The sequence below is a fragment of the Cervus canadensis genome, chromosome 8 (genome assembly GCF_019320065.1).
Source record: "Cervus canadensis isolate Bull #8, Minnesota chromosome 8, ASM1932006v1, whole genome shotgun sequence".
NCBI lineage: Eukaryota > Metazoa > Chordata > Mammalia > Artiodactyla > Cervidae > Cervus > Cervus canadensis.
In genome coordinates this window covers 1,502,169-1,516,285 of record NC_057393.1, presented here as the reverse complement: position 1 = coordinate 1,516,285, position 14,117 = coordinate 1,502,169, and the positions used below count along the sequence as shown (strand labels likewise).

The window sequence follows — 14,117 nt, the reverse complement described above, 5'->3', positions numbered from 1 at the left end:
TAGGTTATTCAGAGGGTTCCCCCACAACCATGTTTCCACCCCCTCTCCTGGTTACACCCCATCTGTGGGGACAGCCAGGCTCCTTCATTTCTGGCAGATTCATCCCAAGTTTCTGGCACAAGTGAGCAGATGTCCACACTCTGGCTCTTTTCTGCATGTTGTTCAGGCGCTCAGTCATGTCCGACGCTTTGCGACCCCATGAACCTGCAGCACGCCAGCCTTCACTGTCCTTTACTGTCTCCCAGAGTTTGTCCAAATTCATTTCCGTGGAATCGGTGATGCTATCTAACCATCTCATCCCCTGCCACCCTCCTTTTGCCTTCAGTCTTTCCCAGCATCAATCTCTTCCAACTAGTCAACTCGTCACATCAGGTGGCCAAAGTATTGGAGCTTCAGTATCAGTCCTTCCAGTGAATATTCAGGGTTGATTTCCTTTAGGATGGACTGGTTGGATCTCCTCACCATCCAGGGGACTTCCATGAGTCTCCTCCAGCACAATCCAAACGCATCAGTTCTTCTGCATGAACAATACTAAACCGTTCACTTGCACACACTTTGTCACTCAGCCCTCCCCCGGGACAGCTCAGCGGGGAACGGGCCGGCCACAGGGCTGCCCGAGCTCTCCGGGCGGGCCTGCTCACCAGCTGGGGGTGGGGCTAAAGGCCGGGCCTCAGAAAGCCTGGCTGCTGCTTACAGAACTGGGGACACTGGGATGCTTTCCCACTGCTTCTTTTATGCTGGAAACCACGTGGTACTGGTTCAGGGACCCTGTCACGTTCTCCCAAGTCGTCATCTTCGTGCACACGCATTGTCAAGTGCTAAACCAGAAGTGGCCCAGACACATCGCTGAAGGTGCTGCCCGCTTCCCACCAGGGGGCCCTCCCTGCCTCCTCCCCCAGCGTGACCCCACAGTCTGCAGGCGCGGCCGGCAAGAGTCTAGTCAGGAAACAGCCGAGCACAGGCTTGAACATGAGGCTGTGTGAACTTGCTATTCAGTCAGTAAAATGGATGACAGTGTGATCTGCGTTAACAGGATGGGGTATGGAAGCTGTCACCATGCTGTCCTCTTGCCCCAAAAAGTGAAAACGCTCACACACACAGTCCCACACCTTAATTGGATCAGACATCCACTTAACATCAGTGATGGGAGAGAAGCTTCAGGGAGCCTGGCAGCCCAGCTGTGCCCGCGACAGCATCAGTCAGCGGGCAGCTGGGAGAAAGGATACGCAACCTGGGGGGGTGGGGGTGATAGGAACAGAAAAATAACCCCGCCAGAAAACGAGAGAACCAAGGTTTTAAAAAACGAAACCAAAAGGAAGTTGGTGCAATCAGTCCTGAATTAAAACTGGTGTTCCAGAGACTAGAGGGAGGATACCCTCAAGAGCTTACAACTCCCCAGCCCTGGGCACGTCCTCGAGGCCTGGCTGCACGAAGCCGCCTACCGTCACGGCCCGACTCACCGGTGCTCTCCAAGTGCGCTGGCCTGGGGACCCCTGGCCTCCAGGAGGCCCCGAACGCAGCCTCAACCACGCCCATCGCGGTGGGACACGCCCCTGGCCAGGGCGGGTCAGCGCAACGCAGGCTTCGCCTCTTCAGGACCAATCATGTACAGAAGCTGACGCCTCGCCTCCAGATGGAAGGCCTGCGAGCTACCTCCAAGGTCATCGTTTAAATATAAACCAAGTTTTTAAAAATTAGAATGTTACATTTATTGAACACAACTGGAATTTAGTGTGGAAAAGTGAAGCAAATACAACAGCATTTATTGATACAGTGTATGAAAGGGCATCCTTTAACACCCAGGCAGTGGGGATACACCTGGCTTCACCAAGAAGCTTGTGTGCCGTTTGGCTTTAAACCGTATGTTAATACCATAACCAGAGATTTGGCAAAGATTTATTTTTTCTCTATTTCCAGCCTTTTAAAATAGACAATAGCTTAGAATGAAGCTGATACTAAGACCACACAGAAACCGAACACAGACTAAAGTCAGCAATCCGGAGACGCGAGGGACAGTGCTTGTCCACGGGCTGCTGCCCGGGGCGGAGCTGACGGCCTCGGGGGTCCGCCCGTGCTGCCCGACGGCCCGGGGCGGGGACGGCTCAGCGCAGCCCGGCCTGCTGCAGCCTGGATCCCACACGCCGCCAGGGGCTGCTGCCCGCGGTGGTGCTGACAGCCTCGGGGGTCCGCGTTGTGCTGCCCGACCACTCGGCGCCGCCGTGCTGCGGCCTGGATTCTGCACGCCGCCTACCAAAGCCACCAGACACTCGGCGCTAAGGGCCGTCTGCAGCGGGAGTAAGGCCACGTGTTTATTCAGGTAAACCCCTCAGGTAGTCCTTCTAGTATCAGTAGTATTCCTTCTCTCAAAATAGTGTTTAATTCAATCACGGTTGCAGGTAATTCGTTAAAATACTACATACAACATAGCTAGATATTTTAAAATTATACTTTGATATTTATAATATCGGAAGAAAGGTTACTACCGAATTATTACAGTAGATATTAATCAATGACATGCTTGTCGCTCGATCCCGTAAGTGTGGCTGCGGGAGAGCGAGGTTTAGTGTCTGTTTCAGAGTTAGGAAGGCGGCGCTGACAGAAGAAATGGCGCACGGGGCGGCCGCCCAGGACGACAGCTGCTTCCGCGCCCTGTGCGGGGCGCGGGCCTCGCAGCGTGGGGACGCCGGGCTGAAGCCTGCATCAGAACGTGCTGGTGGATGTGGTCAGGCGCCTCCCGATGTAGATCCTGGCAGAGAAAGGAGGCGGTCGTTAAAGGGCGTCCTGTCTCCCTGGGCGTGCGCAGCCGAGACAGCAGCGGACTGGCCCGGCTCATCTGCGAAGGGGACTGGCTGTCGACACTCACTGAACACTGGTGTTTCACGCCTACCAGCGCGCACTTCAGCACCCCATTCAGAAGAATCCACTTGTGCTCAAACGCGGTGCAGCGCACACACTCAGCACACAGGAGGACTCCTGAGCTGAGAGGCTCCCTCTCCACTCTCTGACCTGATCGGGCAGTCGCCCGCAGGACAGCTGACGGCCCCGGGTCTTTCCGCACATCTCACAAAAACCACTGCCGCGCAGGGGCGCGCCAGGGAGCCCGGAACGCAGGGGCTCGGGGGGCCGCCCAGGAGGAGGGCGGGGGGAGGACACCAAGGGCCTGCAGCCCAGGGGGAGTCTCCGCAGAGCAACGGAGGAGACTGGACAAGAGGGCTGGATCCTGACCCCCAGGAGGTCAGGGGGCAGACACACCTGCGGAAATCCATCCCGAGATGAAGGCTGAAGCCTAACCCCGCCCGGCCCCGGAGGACCTGCCTGCTGGTTCTGGACAAGGCTCCCTGCAGGACCCTGACAGCCCGACTCTGAGAAGGACAGGTGGAGACAGAGCCTGCGCTGTGCTGAGAGGGGGAACCGGGGCGGGGCGGCGGGAGGCAGGGCTGTGGGCCGGGGCTCAGGAGGTGGGGGAGGGAGGACCGGCGCCTCCTCCGCCAGCTTCTCAGAGCTCGGTGGCCCCAGCCCGCGTCAGAAGCCTGTCCTGACATCCAGCAGCCCGGCAGGCTGCCCAGGAGAAGCCCATCTGCCCGCGTCAGGACCAGGGAGAGCCGCGCCCGCCTGGACAGAGGCGGGGTGAGCCCCGGGAGCGGCTCTGGGCTCAGGTGTCCACGTCAACAAGGATAGGAGCCCTGGCTAGTCTCACTGCCGAGCAGCTCTGACAGGCACACACATGGCCAAAGTGGTGGACTCCCGCCTGCAGCCGCCCCTGAGGAGGAGCTGCTCTGCCCCTGCACCCGCACCTCACCAACCAGGGCCCTCCACGTGTGGACCGCCCCGGGGTCTGCCCCGCTCCCCCGCCTGTGCCCGAGGCCGGCAGGGGCCCCGCGCAGCGCCACTCACCCCAGCCCGATGGCCAGCAGGTGGGACAGCAGCAGTGACGGCAGGAAGACCTTGAGGAACTCCGCGGAGAAGATGCCGCCCTTCTTCATGACGCTAGTGTTGCGCATGCTGAGCGTGGGCGTGCGCTTCGGGTGCTTGAAGAGCAGGAACTCCCTGCGGGGAGAGGGCGGTCAGCGGGCGCCGGCACCCGGCCCCCGAGGCCCCGGACGCACACTCACTTGGCCGGGGGGACGTTCTCTGGCCGACTGGACCAATCCCAAATCCAGTCTGAGTTTTTCCTCAGGATGCTTTCGACCTCTTTCCTCCTCTCCATGAAGTCTTCCTCGGACTGCGGGGAGATGAAGTCGGTGAACCTGCTGCCTCCACCCCAGGAAGCTCGCCGCCCACCCGAGCCCACGGCCCAGCCCCACCACACCCCCAAGGAGGGCCCGCCGGACTCCAGCGGCCCTGAGCTGCAGGCACCGCCCCAGGGAGGCACTGGCCAGCAGGGACAGACGTCCACAGAGACGCCAGCTGTGGTTCTGGCTATAAAAGGAGAGAACGGAAACCCCCTAAAGGCCCCCAGCAGGGATGGGCCTAAGCAGACGGCACGCTGAGCAACGTGAGAGCAAATACGCCCACGTCTGCGGAGAGGAGACCAGACCCCGATGTGTACCCCGGCTTCAGCGGCCTTCTCAAAAATGCACGTGTTAGTGATAACACGCTAACTGAAGAGCTGTAAGAAGCTGCATTTCTTTGAATTTTAAAAACTCTCTACCTAATGATAGAATTCCTCTTTAAATTTGGGGGCAAATTATGGAAACACTCTAGAACACAGCACCAAAACCAGGCAGCTGCCCGGACACAGGAAGCCGGGCTGGAGCCGCGCATCCGCGAGCGGCGGGCAGCGCCCCAGAGGAGCCTGAGCGCAAGGGCTGCTGACTCCCGGAGGAGGGAGAACCTGGGGGGCGGCCGGAGGGAGCAGGGGGACCAGGGGGCACTGGCCGGAGGCTCGGTCCCCACAGCTCTCACAGGGAGCCAGGGGGTGGGGAGCCTTTCCCTCCTGCAGGGGATCTTCCCGACCCAGGAGTAGAACCGGGGTCTCCTGCATTGCAGGCGGCTCCTTTACCAGCTGAGCCACCAGGAAAGCAGGGCCCCCCAGGTTCCTAGATCCCAACACACCCCTGAGCATCACAAGGGGCGGCAGGCAGGGAGACGGCCTAGCAAGGCCGCACGGGCCCGACCCAGGGCTACAGAGAGGCAGCTCGGGGCACAGCCCACCCTGCTCTCGTGGACTTCCCCCAGCAGGGGCTATGGCCCCCCCCCCAATCTCAGAGATCCATTAAAGGCAGGTCAGAAAACAGCGCAGCCTCAGCCAGCCTAGTCAGCTCCTAACCCAAACCACGCAAGCGCTGGTCACCGCAGCCCAAGGCACGGTTTCCTGAAGCAACCAGTGCCGTCGAGGAAGGCACAGCAGCAGCGCCATCCCATTGGGGAGGCCCTGGGCAGGCCTCCAGCGACTCCAGACCCCACGGACCCCCACGGACCCCCACAGCTCCCACCTCCCACCCGCATCCCCCGGGAGGGCGTGTGGGGCCGAGGGGGCCCTGGCCACACACCCTGAACCAAACTGGGCCCCGCCGCCTCCAGTCCATTCTGTGAGGTGCTGGAGATGCCCCCACCCCCCACTCTGCTGAGAGAAAGTCTGAGGAACCAGAAGTCTGCTTCGGGCCAGGTCACCCAGCAGCCTGTACCGACAGATCGTGAAGGCAGGCCGTGCACACCTTACCTGGGAGCTGTTCTTCTCTCCGAGGCTGTGCGTGTCTGTCTCAGAAGCTCTGTTAGTGTCCTGGGGGGTCTGTGAGCGGGGCGGGCTTGGGGGAAACAGCACACGGTCACCTTTCCATCAAGACACACAGACCCCCACACGGGACGGTGCCCCAGGGAGAGGAAGCGCTCCCACCAGCCCTGGGGGGGCCAGGGCCGCAGAGTCACAGCGGGCTCCCCCGCCGCCCGCCGGCCCCCGCCGGCCCCCGCCGGGCCGCGCGCGCGCCCACCTGTCGCAGTGAGAGCTCTTGGAGCTGCTGCGCCCGGATTCGCGCTGTGCGTCCAGCAGGATTCTCTCCAGGTCGCCGTTATAAATAGAAACGGAGTCGGGAACACTGCTCCCACTCCCGTTACTGCCGAAGTGTAACTCTACCCAGGAGCCTGCCAGGGACGAGGGAAGGACAGGGTTGCAATTTTCCGCCCATCCCAGAGTCTGGCACTAAGATATCCAGCTCACCCCGTCTGTTTCGAGACATGCCGGAGACCGCCAGGGCCCCTCCGCCGGGAATCCGGCCGTAGCGCCCCCAGGCCCGGCTTGGGCCCTGTGCACAGTGAGCCTCCGCAGGGACCCTCGGGAGCCGCCCCCAGACCATCTGCTCCGTCAGCAGAGGCCAGTGCCAGGACTCTGCCCCACACTCAGCTCTCAGAAGAAAAAGGGCTCAACCAGCGCCTTGGGGACTTAGAAATTAAGGAAAGGTTTAATGTCCACATTCCAGCCTCACGTTCTGACCCTGAGGCCCCACAGATGGGTGACCGATTAGCAAGGCTTAGCTTTGTGCCCCAGTCCGCCGCAGAGCTGAGTTGGTAAATTCACCGGGGCAACGGCAGCTGAGCTGGCAGGCCCTCCACTGCCCCGGTCACCGGGCCGAGCCCCTCCGGGCCCCTGTGAGGGGAGGGGTCACTGGTCCCGGCGCCGCCGCTGCTCCCGGCTGGGTGCTGTGGAGGCTGACGTGGGGGTGAACTCAGGAGGAGAGCAGCGTGGCGAGTCCACGGGAGGACAGGGGTGGACACTAGAGAGCTCCGGAGGTAAGAAGGTCCGCCTGCGGTGTGGACCGGAGGCCCAGCCCCGTGGCCCCACAGGGCGCCGCTGCCCACTTCTCCGCGCTCAGCTGCGTGGCCGGCGGCCACAGGCTCTCACGTCTGAACCACGCGAGGCGCTGGGTGTGGGGCGGGGAGCCCTGCTGTGCATCCAGTCGGGGACCACCACAGCCCCGGGCAGGAGAACCGACCTCCGCGCATCAGCCTGGGGACCAGTACTGACACGCAGCCCCCGCGGGCAAGCGGGGTGGGGGGTGGGTCATCACCGCGGGCGAGCAGGGGTCAGGTCGGAGGTGCTGGCGGGTGGGGGGCGGGTCGTCCGGCTCATTCAGCGCTGCTGCCCCCTCAGGGGCTGGACATTTTCCCACAGGCTTGCGGGCCGTGGGGAGAGCTTCTTTTCCGAATCAGCTGTTGAAACCTGCTCCTCTCTTCTGCTGAGCATCTTTCTCTATGTAGCTCAATGTTCAGGACATGTGCCTTTCCTTCTTCCGGCCACACAGGAGGGCTTGCAGGACTGAATCCACCCTGAGCGCCAGACCACCGGGACAGCTGGCACGAGCCGTCCTTCGCTCCAGGAATGCTGGTGACCGTGGAGACTGCCCTTCCATCCCGGTCTTCAGGTGAGAGGACGGCAAGTTCTGCTTTTAATTCCGTCAGATCTGAGGCCACGAAGGTCCACTGCCCTGCCTCCCTCCGGGACCTGGCCCCCAACACGGTGAGCTTACTCCACACGGCCGTCCGCTGCCCTGTCCACGGATAACACTGCCGTCCCCGCCCCGGCCTCTCCCGAGTCAGCCGCTCACACAGGTCTCCTCTGGGCCCAGGACCGTCCACGGCGGGTCACGGGCCAGCCTCCCCGGTGGGTGCAGAATGGGAGTGCCCAGGCCGGCGGCAAACCCCAGCCCTCCAGGGGCCCACCTCAGCGCTGCTCTGCACCCCCTGACACCCGGACCCAGCCCAGACCCCCGCCTCACCCCCTCCTCAAGAGTCCTGCCTGCCCAGACAGCGGCCTGCTGCAAACAGGTCATCAAAAAGGCAAATCCCAGGAGTAAAATGTAAACGTCCATCGCAGGCACCCTCCCACGGAGCCGCCAACCAATCACCAGTTTCCAACCGAATGCACTGTCTTCTCTTCAGCCTCTCCAGCTTCCTCACACCGGCCTGGCCCACAGCAGGCCCGGGGCGTCCTGGGCACTGCCCGCCCCAGCCTCCGCAGGTCAGCAGCGACGAGGACGCCGCGTCACTCGGGCGACAGCCCAGCTTGGAGGCGGTGGCGATCCCGGGGGAGGAAAGCCCTGAAGCTCACAGAGCGGCTCCGTGTGGACGCCTCCACAGCCCCCTCCTCCCCGGGGCGAGTGGACACAGCCAGCCCGCGCTCACCGCGCAACGGGGCCAGAGCCCAGGCCCGGACCCCTCTCCTGGGCTCTGTGGGGCCCGGTTCGGGGCCCGGCTGCCCAGACCACCTTTACGTATGGCATCTGACGCCACCTCTGACATGAAATTTGGGTGGTGGGGGGGCTTTTATATCAATAACCAGTTTTCCAGCACCAACTGGCCGCCCAGCAATTTGGTTTTGACACTACCTGTAGTAGCTTCAGATCCCACAAGTTAAAGATCTCAGTCCCACAAGACTGTCCCCACAGTGGCCACCTCAAATGCCTGACAGACCAAGAATTCAGGGGTTCCTACAACCCTCCCTCTTCAACAATTCCCTGGGACAGGTCACAGAAGTCAGAACAGTACTGTGCTTACACGAACGCCCTCTCAGAAGGGCAGGTATGCAGGCAGAGGTGGGCGAGGCTGGTTCCCCGCCCTCTCCCGATACATCCCGTAACCCCACCTCAGCGCCCCTCCCTCCCTAGGCGGGCTTGGGGAGGGCAAGTGCTGAGCTTCCGGCCATCCCCACCCCACCCTGAGGCTACCGAGGGCCTCAGGAGTCCCCTCACTAGCACCGACTCAAGTGTTTTCAAAGATCTCAAGAAAGTCCAAAGGTTCTTAGACCTGAGCTCTGGATCTGGAACCAGGGACAAAGATTAAATATATTTTTCAAATTAAAATATAATGGACATATAACACTGTCAGTCTCAGGGCTTCCCTGGTGGCCCAGTCGTTAAGAATCCCCTCTGCAATGCAAGGGACACAGGTTCAATCCCAGGAAGGTCCCACATGCCCGCAGAGCAACTAAGCCCACAGGCCTGAACTACCAAGCCTGTGCGCCAGAGCCCGGGAGCCGCACTCCTGAAGCCCTGGAGGCCGAGGGTCCACGGTCCACAGAAGAAGACACCTCAGGGAAGAGTCCACACACCACAGCGAAGAGGAGCCCTGCACGCCGCAGCTAGAGAGAACCCAAGCGCGGCAACAAGACCCAGCACAGCTGCAGACAGAATGTTCTTTAAAAAATAACACCACGATTAGCTTCAGGTGTATGTTTAGATTCCACTCCAGACTCCACGGAGATAAGCATGTTTTACGGAACCATCTCACTGAAAGTGTTGGGCATCCTTTAGAAAGACCTCTATCCGGGCTGTCTACAGAGGAGCTCTGGGGCCAGCTCAGAGGCTGTGATTCACTAACGGACCAGAGTTTATGATTAACCTGCAGCCACTGCCCAGGGGAGCAGCTCCCTGGAAAATGAGGACAAGGGGCCATTAATCTTCTTTCACCTGCAGTTAAGATCACTCACCTTTCTAAGCAAGAAAGAGGGGTTTCAGGTTGCTTTGTTGTTATTTAGTCACTAGGTCGTGTCCCACTCTTTGCGACCCCATGGACTATAGCCAGGCTCCTCTGTCCATGGGATTCTCCAGGCAAGAGTACTGGAGTGGGTTGCCGTTTCCTTCTCCTGGGATCTTCCCGACCCAGGGATCAAACCTGCCATGTCCCCTGTGCTATAGGCGGGTCCTTCACCGCTGAGCCACCAGCGAAGCCCTCGAGCTGCTTTCCAACCTCAGATCACTTCCTCAGAACCCCACACAGCCTGTGAGATAATCGGGCCACAGGAAGAGGGGTGGCGGTGCTGATCCCGGCGAGTCTCGCCCTGACTCAGGCCACTGGCCGCCCTGACTCAGGCCACTGGCCACCCTGACCCGTAATTCACACTAACAAGACACAGGGCAGGTGGGCTGGGCAGATGAGATGGGCGGAGAGCCTAGGCCAATACCCCATCATTGCAGAAGAGAAGGACAAGCCTATACTATAAGCCATTTCTTACTTTTGTTTAAAAAAACCTCCTGTGACCCCCAGGATACTTGGTCCCAAAGGAAGGAAAGACCACATCTTGAATGAGATGATTTGTGGGCCCCAAAAAGATCTGTACCAACAATGCTGTCCCGTCTTCAGGCTCTGGAGAGGCCACTGGAATGACCCAGACACAACCACTTACTGGCTGGGCCACAAAAGCCATTAATTCAGCTGACCTCAACTGCTAGTAACTGGGCACAAGCTGTGATCACAGGTAGAGTGTTAAAACAGTTCCCGGAGCCACTGCTCGGTGAGCTGGGTGGTTGACTAAAGCTTCCAGTTTACCCTAGCCTGAAAAACAGATAATGGCAATTGTCTTTCTTAACCTGTGGAGCCTTACCCTATCAAATAACCTCAACACAGCACCCACACATTCCATCCTGAGTATTCTGCACAGGGTTTCTCACAGTCCCTGCCTGCACTGTGAGACTCGCCACTCCTGGCCCCAGGCCAACATCCCTCTCCAGCACCCCCGGCAGAGCACCCCACACCCCAGTCGGGGACAACAGGTTGCAACCTGGCTATGGAGGACCCCCTTTGGTGCCTCCCCTGTTCTCCAGCAGTCTCACCCACCAGTGGAAAATCCTGACTTGGAATGCTAGAACAGAACCCTGGTACCTTTACTCTGAAGAAATCACAATGGTGACGGTGGGCAGCCAGGGTTAAAAACTACAGGGGAATGACCTACAAGACGCCAGGGCCAATGTCCTGGGATCTCTGGGACAGGTGGAATCCTGAGCGCAGCGCAGGTGCTCTGCCTGGAGGCAAGGCCCACCCCCGTCAGAAGGCTTCTTCCCCAGAGATGGGCCTTAAGAAGTCCCATTTCTAAAAGCTTCTTGAGTGAGGTGGGACAGAATGAGAGGCTTGATCAACAAGTGATTTCAAACACAGAGTGAGGCAGGCGGGTCACTGAGGTTCCTGTGTCTGAACAGGTCCCGGTAGACCCCACTTCCGTCTGCCTGTCTGAGGCCTTCTGTCACCGAAGCCCGAGGAGCCCAGCACTCAGTGGGGAGCCCGAAGAGCCCCAGCTGCCGTCACCTGCCTGCCGCGTGCCTCGCCTCCCCTCTCGGCCTCACTGCAACCAGCTGCAAAGCACAGGCGGGCCAGGACCCTGATGCCGGAAACCCCTTCCCTCTCAAAGGGCAGGACAGGAGACCTGCACGTCCTGTGCCTCTTCATACACCGCACCTTCGTCCACGGTGGGGGCCTGTGACAACACAAGCCTCTGACTGGCTGCAGACAAACCAGCAGGTGAAGAGGTGGGGGCCATCCCAGGGTAAGCCAGTGCCAGCTGATGGCACTGATCCCCACTCAGCAGAGCAGGCAGGGTGGCGGGGTGGGGGGGGGGCGCACCTCTGGGAAGTTAAGTCTCGCACCCCCTCCCACGATGCTGCAAGATAATACTACAAAACTTCACCTTCCCCCCTGCATGTTAGGGCTTGTTTATCTGAGACAGGAAAGGCGTGGAGGACATCTTGCTGCCCTTCAACAGCTTTAACTAGAACGGACCAGGAGCAGAGGCAGCAAGACTCAGGGAAAGCATCTGGCCAGAGGAGACAAGCAGAGGGGAGAGCCTTAGCCTTTGTCTTCAGGCTCAGCGACCAACTGTGCCCAGTTCTTTCCGAGGTAAACAAGAGGTAATCAAATCAAAACCGAGCCCAGGACAAGTGTCCGCCCAGCCACCAATCCCGCCCGGATTCGGTTTCCCAGGGTGGCCCTGCCCACGTGACCCCTCCCACACTGGCCAGAGGCGCGAGTGCCCGGCTGCACGTACCCCGACCGCGGCCCAAAGACTCCTCGAAGGTTTCCACTCACCGTGTAACGGTCTTTTTATAGAATACACAAAACAGAGGAGCAAATCTTTTAACCCATGAGCTGGCACTCTGCGTTGCCAATGACTCAGCAGTTGGGTCTGCCAACCAAGGACTGGCGATGAAGCCGCTCTGGACACTGCGGACTCTTCGGTCCAACGTGACCACTAAGGGAACACACTTCGGTAGGGGCAGAGCTGTCTGCCTACAGGACTGACTTAAAGGCGGTTCATCAAACGCTCTTTAGATCTTTTTTAAGGCAAAGATTCAGTCCCTTAATCTGTCTCAAAGAAAATAGCCCATGTCGAAATTTAAGAAAAGATTATAGGACTTTTAGGCTGTGATTGCGGTTTCACAATATACGACGAATTTGGCCAAGTCTTGCCGAGTAAAAATGCTGTTTTAACAAATAAAGAAAATTAGTGGCTCAAATTCAGGCACTGTGAAGATTTTTAAATTTTAATGAACCTTTAAAATTCTCTACGGTGTCCACGGTCCTCTCCAAACCTTATTTACGCGCTCCCGCGGCCCACTGAACTCTTGCTTCAGAGAATAAAGGTCGGCGCTCGGCCCCTCCTCCAGCCGCGGCCGGAGCGGGGGTCCAGGCCGCCCCTGTCCGGTTCCGGGGGCGGGTGTCCGCTCGCGGGGCGGCAGTTCGGCCAGCTGCCCGGTGTCCCCCGGCAGGCCAACCCGCGACCCCGCACGAGCGATCGTGAAGAAGGGCGCGGCCGCAGGGACCCCCAACGCTTCCCCTCAGGCCGCCCTGCCCCGAGTCCCAGACCGTGTCCTCCCCAGTCTCCCCGGGCCGGTACCGGCACCGGCACCAGCACCGGGCTGCGCCTCGGAAGACCAGGCACCCGCGGGCTCCGGCCGCCCCGACGCGGAGACCCGCGCCCCGGCCGCCCGGGGGTCCTCTCCGCAGGCCGCCCCCTCGCCGCGGGCCCCTCGCCGAACGCCCCCGGCCCGGGCCCGGCCCCCGCTCACCGTGCAGGCTCTCCTCCTGCAGCCCGGGGCTCTCGCTCTGCGACATGGTGGCGGGGCGAGGGCGCCGCGGCCGGCGGGTCGGGGTCTGCGGGCGCGCCAAGGGAGCGCAGGGGCCGGAGCACCGCGAGCAGCGGACTAAGCGTCGTCGGCCCGCGGCCCCGACTGACTGACGCCGACGGCCGACGCACAAGCAGATAAGCGGCGGCACCGCCCATTGGCCGCGGGGCGGGGCCTGCGCGTGCGCGAGGCGCGGGGCGCGTGCGGCGCGTGCGACGCGTGCGCGAGGCGGGGGCGGGGCGGTACGGGGGCCTCCTGAGGAGCGGATCGCGCGTGCGCAAGGCGGGGGCAGAGCGGGGCGGGGGCGCCTGAGGAGCGGACCGCGCGTGCGCAACCGGGGCGCGGAGGACGGGGTCCGCGCGTGCGCAGGCGGCGCCCAGCGCGGGAGTGCGGCAGGTACGCGCGGGACGTGCGGGAGCCGCCTGGAAGCTGAGGCGGCCGGCGGGCGGGGCCTGGCGGGGCGGCTCGGCCCGGCGATGCAGCCTGAGGCCTGGTTGCCGCGGAGGGGCCGGCAGGCTGACTGTAAACCTGCCCGTGGAGCCAGGCCGGTACCTGTGGCCCGCGCCCCGCGCCCCTCAGACGCGGGGCTGGGAAGGCCCGGCCCTCAGCTGCGGTGACCACCCGCCGTCCGTTAGGCCGGCTGCCAGTAGGACGGTCTCTGCGGCGGACACCCCTCGGCCCCAGTGACGGGCGGCGGGAACTTGATGGACGACCGACCGCCCCCAGTCCCTGCCCCCGCCGCCCCCTCAGGACCGGCCAGAGGAAGCCAGACGTGACCAATCACAGCCCCCAGCCCCGCCTCCGAGGGCCCGCCCTGGGTCTGTGCAAACGTGGGCCCACGCTCTCTCTTGGGGTCGCCTTTCTGGGCGATGCCACTCCTAAGGACCGTTGGTCTTCCCGGCCCTCTGTCCGGATGGAGAAGCGCCGGCCTTCTTTCCCCTGGACCCTCGATCCTACCAGCTCACCGTGCATTCACCAAACCCTGTCCCAACGCTGCGCTCTGCAAGAGGGGACGGCCTGGGTGGCAGCAAGCAGCACCCCGCAGAGGACAAATTAAAAAGGCGCCCCCCGGACCTCCGGCTCCCCCCACCTCCCCCGCAGCGCCCCTCCCAGCGCCTGGTCCTCCCCCCAGGGAGCTGCCTGCCCTCGAAAGCTGCTCCTATGGAACCTTTCAGTCCCTGAACACCTTCTGTTTCCTGACTCAAGCCTTCTTGAGTTTACAGGGCTTGCTTATCTTTTTTCAGATTTATCCCTCAGTTCAGTTCAGTTCCTCACTCGTGTCCAACTCTT

General features: G+C 61.4%; 1 protein-coding gene across 1 annotated transcript; it reads right to left on the bottom strand.

Annotated features, from left to right (window-relative positions):
- Positions 1–1,684: 1,684 nt before the first annotated feature.
- On the bottom strand, positions 1,685–12,977 carry BNIP3 (BCL2 interacting protein 3). The gene is made up of 6 exons (XM_043475070.1): positions 12,771–12,977; positions 5,931–6,081; positions 5,663–5,747; positions 4,113–4,222; positions 3,895–4,047; positions 1,685–2,746 (listed from the first exon to the last, which is right to left on the bottom strand). The coding sequence occupies exons 1-6, from the start codon at positions 12,814–12,816 to the stop codon at positions 2,701–2,703; spliced, it is 591 nt and encodes a 196-aa protein (XP_043331005.1). The 5' UTR covers positions 12,817–12,977; the 3' UTR covers positions 1,685–2,700.
- Positions 12,978–14,117: the final 1,140 nt, after the last annotated feature.

Bases quoted from the DNA above. Each gene is read 5' to 3' on its own strand.
- BNIP3 (XM_043475070.1), bottom strand. From the start codon at position 12,816: ATGTCGCAGAGCGAGAGCCCCGGGCTGCAGGAGGAGAGCCTGCACG. The intron at 4,048-4,112 runs GTGAGTGTGCGT...CTCTCCCCGCAG, and splicing joins GAGAACGTCCCCCCGGCCAA to GGAGTTCCTGCTCTTCAAGC. The intron at 2,747-3,894 runs GTGAGTGGCGCT...TTTCTCTGCCAG, and splicing joins CTGCTGGCCATCGGGCTGGG to GATCTACATCGGGAGGCGCC.